Raw genomic sequence first — 8,024 nt, 5'->3', positions numbered from 1 at the left:
AGCAAACAGCAAAGAAGGCCGTCACGTGGAAGAAGTTGTATGTTCTCAAATGGCAGAGAAAAAATGAGCTCACATGAGCTGATTTGCCCCACGTCATTAAAATAAATAAAGTAAACGCACAACAGAACACCATTTGAACGCGCCCAAATGTGCTCAACCACGCATGTATAAGTGACCCCATTAAAAAGCTTTAACGCTTCTACGGGTGCTTCCCCGCTGCACTGCCGTCACCGCTCTGCTTTCTCGTGCCCCTTAAATTAGGCCTAAGGAAAAAGTAGCCACAGTGACACGCAGGTGAACGAGTCAAAAGTAAGCAAAAAGCAAACAACGCAACAACCGGACAGCCGAATCAAACATTCCTGATTGAGCAGACGACAGGCCAGACACGATGAAGCTTCGACCGAACAGGGTGGTTTACAGGCTCATCTCAACGAATGAGAGAGTCGGTTTGAAGAGGTCCTTTGTGAGTTGCCCCCCGGTTGGGAAGTTGCTTCATGTGGGCGGCAAGCAGGTCATCATCCCCCGTAAGGGGAGTCTTCCAATGTGGAAGGAAGAAGGACATAACAACTCCATCCGAAGTGTAACAACCAGCATTCATGTAGGTGCCGAAATCAACGTCTGTGTCAGTGCCAGGTTTGGTAACCCCTGCGGTGCGCCTTTTAGTGGAGTGTCCCTGGTGGTAACCCCCCTTTGCGCAAATAATGCAAGGAAGAGGTTTTCCACGAAGGTGCCAAGGGATGATAAGGGGGTAAGTAACTCCCCTCAACTAAGCAAAGCGCAACAAAGCAATCGTGACGAAAAGACAGAAGAAAGTCCTGTCGGAAGTGGTCACTTCCCTGCACGTGATGCAAATGCCACGCTAAACGGGAAAGAGGAGTACACAAACATAATCGAAATGATGAAAAAAAAAAAAATAAAAAGCAACGAAAAGGAAAAGGGAAAAATCGCAAAAATGTGCAACAAAGGAGCCAACGGAATTAAGCTAATTTTTACCTTCATAAAAAAAGCAGGACAGCAAATAAAAATAATAATCATACAGCCGTCCATCCTGAAGGTGTATTTTGCCGATTTGAAGAAAAATATAAAACACACCGTCGTGTGGGTCAAAACAGGAGTCCTCCTATTCCTCACAAATATGAAAATTTCCAAAAATTTAATTATAAAAAGGTTGAAGGGACACAGATTGTCCTACTCAGAATACAAGTTGCTAATTCGGACGATGAATGACATGTTCAAATTAATCCCCTTTTCATTTTTCATCATTGTTCCATTTGCAGAATTCTTACTTCCCGTATTTTTGAAAATTTATCCCAATTTATTACCCTCCACTTTTAAAAATAATGATGATAATTTTGTGAATATAAAAAAAAATTTATATGCAAAACAGCAGCTAGCCAAATTTCTACAACAGCTAATTGCGGAGAAGGAAAAACAGCTAAATGAAAATATCGGAATTGACTCTGAAAAAAAAAAAAAAATTTTATTGAAATTTCATCAGCAATTAATTAATAAAGATGAGAAAGATGTTAACCCCTTTTTAAGTGTAGGGGACACGTTAAAAATTGCCAAAATTTTTAAGGAAGATTTTGTACTAGACCAAATGAATTTAAAAACGCTGCAAACTATTTGTCACCTCCTTGGATTGAAGCCTTACGGAATGCATTACCACGTCGTACTCCAACTGAGACACCATTTTTTGCGCCTGCAGAGGGAAGACAGGGAACTCATGTACGAAGGGGTGGACAATTTAAAAAAACACACATTGATAGAAATATGCAAAGATAGAGGAATGAATTTTAACACCTCCGAGGAGGAAATGAAATTACAAATTCAGCAGTGGTTAGAATTGGCCAGCATTAAGGAAGTGCCCTACATTCTACTGCTCTACATCCGCTGTGTTGTCGTTACGCATGCCATTATGGATATACAGGACACAGAAAAAGTCAACACTGCCACCATGGAGAAGAAAGACGTGAAGAATGCTACCCTCGATGATAAGCAGAAACTTATACAGGAGGCAAAGGAAAAACTCGATGACTTAAAAATGAAAGAACAGGAAATTAAAAAAAACATTAACAAGGAGACGAGTGAAGAGGAAGGGGAGGTGGTTCCCCCGCACAAGGACAGCAAAATGAAGATAGACTTCCTCAAGAAGAACAAGTACCTGCAGAATGAGCTCAACCTTTTGAAGCAGATCTGCGACTTGCAGCACACGTAAGGGGAGGGAAAATTTTGTGGTACACCGTGAGGGGGGCTACCTTCCCAGCACTGCGCACCCACTCATGATGCTTGTTCTGTCACCCTTGCCATTTTAGGGAGCTGAAGATTGCCTTCACGTCCTTGACCGATCTGGCGGAGAAGAAGCAAACCTGTAATGAGCATCTACCCCCGGCATACGGAATTGCCCGGATGCCGCTTCGTTGATGTCGTTGCGCATATACATGCACACATGTGTATGTGCCCCCCTTTACCCTTTCACCAGGCGATATCAACGAAGTGATAAAAAAAATGTCGGAGAGACTCCTCGACATTGAGAAGCACATTAGCGAGTTGAATGCACACAAGCAGATCGAATTGGTGAGCCCCCCACACACACGCACCGTGCTTCGCGGAGGGCGAAAAAATAGTGTAACTGTCTATGCTACGTATGCAATGGTGCGACATTTTGTATGCCCCCCTCAATCTCTTTTTATTTTTTTGGACTTTCCTCCCTTTTGCAGGATGAATATTTCTACCCAGAAGAAGAAAAAGCCGACGATGTGGTGAACATAAAGAACTGAACCATGAGACGGAGACGAACATCCGCCACTCGCACAGTGTATATGAACACATCACTGTGATGTGTTGCCCATTTTGTTATCCTTTATTCCTTTCATTACGCCTATTAATTTTATTCCTTTTTTTTTTTAATTTTTTTGTTTGCACAACCATTTGAAGGTTAAAACGGGGTGACGCCCACCGCGTCGTTTCAGCAAGATGCCTATTAATGTGTTTATCTTTTTCACGTTCGCTGTATGTACCATATGTACCACCTATGCAAGCGTACGCATGCGCACACGCGGTAACCACTGCAGGCAGCGGGGACGAACAGAAGAAGAAAAAAAAACTTATAATTCGAATTAACTCTCGTCATTTGTACTGAGCATTTTGCAATTTTGCCTTTTTCCTCCAAAGCAGGCACAATTGGGGTTGTCTCCGTCTGGGGGGATATTTCGCCACGTGCATATGTTCGCACCTTTGCATAACAAGTTGGGGGGGCCAGCTGATTTGGCTAGCTGCTAGAGTAATAAACAGGAAAAAAAAAAAAAAAAAAAAAAAAAAAGCAGGAGCAGGAGCAGGAAAACACATAAAAGGGATGCCCCTTTCATAAGACATATAGCGGTGGTTGCCATTTCGATTTTGGGGAATTGTCTTAAAGTTCCCACTTGGTGTGGCGAAAGTTGTCTGGGGTTATATTTAACCCGCTTGTGCGTTTCGTTTTGCACGAACTAAGCATCACGGTTTGTTTATGCGATGTACTTGCAAGGTGGTCATTTTTGGGGGGGTGTAAAATAAGGCAAAAAGGGCCAAATGGAGCGTCGTAAGCGTGAGCACATCGGTGGATGCACACGCGCAAGTGTGCGGCACCACCCCCAAACCGCCTGAACAGGCAATAACATTTCGCTAGCTAGCTAACTAATTAGCAAATTAGTTTTTTTTTTTTTTTTTTTGACAATCGCTAGGCGGCCATCTCCATGGCGATTTTATCGTGATGCACATAATTCTCTATCGTGAAATCGGAAATGGTAAAATCCTCAATGTTCTTCACTTCGGGGTTCAGTTTAAGCGTTGGGAACGGGTAGGGGATCCTGTTTAGCTGCACTTTTAAGCTGTCTATGTGGTTGTTGTAGACGTGAGCATTGCCCAAAATGTGTATGAACTGTGCAGGCTGTAAATTGCACACCTGGGCAATCATGTGTGTGAATATGGAATAGGAAGCAATGTTGAAGGGGACCCCAAGACCCAAGTCACAAGACCTTTGATACATAATGCAGGATAGTTTCCCATCGAAAACGTAAAATTGACATAAGATATGACAAGGAGGTAATGCCATCTGATCCAAATCCTTTACATTCCATGCACAAAGGATAATTCTCCTACTTGTTGGTTCATTTTTTATTAAATGGATAACATTTTTTAATTGGTCTACACCTTTATCTTCGTAATTGTCATGCATGTTTGTGTATTCAGCACCAAAGTGTCTCCACTGGAAACCATAAATGGGTCCCAAGTCATTCACTTCTCTGTGAAATAATTTCCTGTTGTCGAGGAACTCCCTCGTTCCATTTGCTTCCCATATTCTTACGTTCTTCTTTAACAAAGTGTTCCCGTTTGTTTCTCCTCGAATGAACCAAAGCAATTCCTCAATTATTCCCCTTAGAAATAATTTCTTTGTTGTTAACAGGGGGAAATATTCATTTAAATTAAATTTCATCATGTAGCCAAATTTGCTGACCACTCCCACACCTGTTCTGTCTCCCTGTTTGTTTCCATTCATGATGATGTCGTATATGATGCTTAGGTATTGGTACTCCGGATGCTGCTTAATCTTCAAACTGTTGTAAATTTTAAAATCGTTCAAATGCTCCGGATTTTTTTCTCCCACTTTGTTGTTAAAGCTGAAGTATACGAGATCGTCTTCCTCTACGACGGCGTTGTTCTTCTGTTGCTGGCACGCGGGGGAGCACTTTCCCCATTCTTCCTGTTGCGTGATCGTGCAGTTGGGGGAGATACAACCGGAAACGCTACAATTCGGTGCACCACATTTCACGTTTTCGCAGTTTTCCGAACCACTATCCACTGTGCTTCCATTGGAAGCGATCCCATCGACTTCTCCCCCCACCTTACTGTAAATCACAAAGTCTAGGGTAGTTCCCTTGCTGTTGTACACCTCACTGACGGATGTCACTTTAAATTGGCCTTCGTCAATCTCGGGGAACAAAACATCACACGGGTAGGTGTTGTTGATCCTCGTGAAATATATCTGCTTAATTAAGTTCCTGTTTAGACATTCCTTGTAAACTTGCGCTCCTCCAATAATGAAGCATTTGTAGTACCTCAGTTTTTTTAAAAGAAGCAATAGTTCATCTATGCTGTGAATTATAAAAACTTTTTCCTTCACTTGTTCATTTGTTAGCGTCTTGGAAAGCACGACGTTGATTCTGTTTGGGAGTGGCTTGTACTGTTTGGGGATGCTCTCCCAACTGCTTCTCCCCATTACCACAACGTTCTGCAGCTTCACAGTGTTGTCCCCCATTCCTACAGGGTTGCCATTACTGTGGTTGGCCACACTCCCCCCTGAGGCTTCCCCTTGCAGGTATTTCTCCCTCTTCCACTTTAACTTCTCGTATTTCGACTCATCCACGTAGGTTGTCACCGAGCTGAAGTACTTCATGTCGACGGAGTTGCATTTCCATGGGAGAGCCCCGTTATTCCCAAGACCTCTGAAAGTTCGCGGACCGAACGGTTCATTCTTTATCCCTTCACTGGGGGGGGCGACCTTGCAGCACGCGCAGATGCCGTAAATGTCGAATACCTCTGAAAGGTCCTCCATGGGTTTCAACCCTTAAAAGGTTACTCTTACACTTTGTTATTGTGATGATGTGTGTGCAGGTGCCTAGTTGGAAATGCGAGGAATCAACTGGCGTGCTGCAAAAATACATACAACGTGACGCTATACACCGTTATATGGCTCCACTGTGTTTGGTGGTGAACTTCCCTTCTGGGGACTTACGGTGTGCCCACTACAAAAGTGGACTTCATATGAATAATTACAATTTTCACCTTAATAAAAATGTTCCTTTTTTATTAGGCCGTGGAACATGAACCTATTTTACACCACGTAATTGCAAAATGGGTCGTGGATGATCTTTTTTTTTTTTTTTTTTTTTTTCATACCACTTGGAGAAAGGCCAGCTCGTACAGCTTTTATTGCTTCCCTTTGTGGTTCCCCTGAGTGGGTTTTGCCTTGGGGCGATGAAATTACGCTTCGCGTGCCGCGTGCTGCTGCCGAAACCGCGGGGAGAAAAACTGAGGCAGCATTTGAATTGTCGCTCCGTTCGCGTCACATTCGCAAAGTTTTACACTTCCAGAGTTGCCCCTTTTTTGTGCGTGTTTAAAGGGGAGGTGTAATTTAGTCCGACGTGCTATATGGTCACGTGGGGAAGAAGAGGTCTGTTTTAAGCGAGTGCCAAATCCGTCCTAGTGAGGGTTTTCCCCTGTGTGTTTTTCTCCACGCTTGCTCGAGCGCGAAGATGTGTGCATATACCTGTGATCATTTTTTTTTTTACCGATTCGCTTGGCTGTTCACAAAAATGCTGCAATGCAAGTGGCTCACGAGCTAGCTCCTGAATGGGAAAGGCGCAGCAACGTGGAGCTTTAGACAATTGCCATGCGGAGGGGTGTGTAAGGAGAAATAGAGGGCTTATAAAAATGGACATGCAACATAACCCTTTTTTTTTTTCGTGCCGAATAATTCCTGTTTTTATGCCAATTTTTAATGAAAGGTTCTTTTTATCACCTTTAGTGAGGAAGTTATTTTTTTTTTTGTCCCATGAGGGGAGCTCCTTAACTCCGCTTCGGGACATGTGAGAAGAACAATGACATGTTGGGAAAACATTTGCAGACAATTTTGCGAACACTTCCCGACCTATCTGATGACCCAAATTTACAAAAAAAAAAAAAAAAAATGGAAAAATTCGATTAAAGGGGAAGTTCCTCACTATGGATACCTTTCCTCAAAAAAGGAATTGCCCCCATTTCTCTTTTACTCCGTTCTGCAATGAATTCCCCTCCACTTGTCGTTGTTGTTGTCACAGGGGGGGAAAGTCCCAAAATAGACGACTGACATGTAAACACGCACACCTTCCCCAGCTTAACCATTTGTGTGCATGCGTGTTAAGGGAAAAGTTTAAATGGGGACACGTCCAACCAGTGAAAAGTTCCTTTTTTTTTTTCTTCTTTTCCTTCGCCCTTTTGTGCCGCTCTCCCCTGCGTAAGGCGCAACTTTGCAAATGGGAAGTTCCCCTCAGGTGATCCTCCCGTTTATGTAAACGCAAATTTTTTTCTCTTCTCCTTTTCCCATTTTGGAAATAAAAGTGCATGCAGAATTGGTCAGTATATAGGAAAAAAAAAAAAAAAAAATTATTTCACTGCGATTTCTCCAATGAGCAAAAACAAAACACATCACACATGCACGTGTTGTTCTTCCAAGACATACTCGTTTGGACAACTTTGGCAGACCCGATCTCCGTTCGAAAGATCGAGACGAACTGGAGCCTTCCCCAGCGATGTGTGCATGCGATTTATGCAGGATGTAAAAATTAATGTGGTCAGGGGGGGGCCGCGTTGCTTCTGCCCTGGTGCGAGCTCTCGTTGTTTTCTCTGCTCGTTAGGGTCTGGCCAAAAAATGGCAAAAATGCAGCGTCTACATAATGGAAAAATAAAACCACATTGATGTTGCAGTGATGTTACATTGACACCGCGGTTATGCCAAACAGACACGGCTGCGAAAACCCTACGTGTTGTGTGCCCCTTTGAAAAATGGAGAAAGTGAGCCTGAAGGGAAGTCTTTAACTCCAATTTTTATGGCCACTTTTATACCCACTTTTATGCCCATTTTTACGCCATGCACATGGCCAACTGTTGGACCCCCCGCATAATAAACTCTGTCCGGCTGTGCATCCGAACACACAACCTACCCACAGGCAGATGTGACCCATTTTTCCGCTTGCACATAATTTAACCGCTGACCTTTATATGATAAGCTTTGAAATATAATTGAGGCATGCTGTAACCTCATTACGTAAAAGATAATTTCCCTTAAAAATTTTTTTTTTTTTTTTTCCTTTTTTTCAATCTTCCATAGTGTACATTTACCTCCTGTCTTAGTTTCACATGTGTTTCTTTCTGGGGAACCACCAACGGGCGCATCTTTTGTCCTCATATAGCCACTTTGTCCAGCTGGCAGACTGTCCATTGGGCAT

At 43.0% G+C, this 8,024-nt stretch overlaps 2 protein-coding genes across 2 annotated transcripts; one reads left to right on the top strand and one right to left on the bottom strand.

Annotated features, from left to right (window-relative positions):
* Positions 1–388: 388 nt before the first annotated feature.
* Positions 389–2,780, top strand: PCOAH_00012100 (Mitochondrial membrane protein; the record flags this gene model as incomplete). Its single annotated transcript, XM_020058019.1, has 4 exons — positions 389–2,214; positions 2,316–2,371; positions 2,483–2,577; positions 2,721–2,780. 4 exons carry the CDS (start codon positions 389–391, stop codon positions 2,778–2,780), a joined length of 2,037 nt encoding a protein of 678 aa, XP_019913423.1.
* A 938-nt stretch (positions 2,781–3,718) lies between these two features.
* Positions 3,719–5,593, bottom strand: PCOAH_00012090 (Dihydrofolate reductase-thymidylate synthase; the record flags this gene model as incomplete). The annotated part of the gene is made up of 1 exon (XM_020058018.1): positions 3,719–5,593. One exon carries the CDS (start codon positions 5,591–5,593, stop codon positions 3,719–3,721), a length of 1,875 nt encoding a protein of 624 aa, XP_019913618.1.
* Between the last annotated feature and the right edge of the window lie 2,431 nt (positions 5,594–8,024).

This window comes from Plasmodium coatneyi, chromosome 5 (assembly GCF_001680005.1).
Source record: "Plasmodium coatneyi strain Hackeri chromosome 5, complete sequence".
Lineage (NCBI taxonomy): Eukaryota > Apicomplexa > Aconoidasida > Haemosporida > Plasmodiidae > Plasmodium > Plasmodium coatneyi.
Note: the sequence above shows the minus strand (reverse complement) of the source record. Positions and strands in the feature narration are given on the sequence as shown.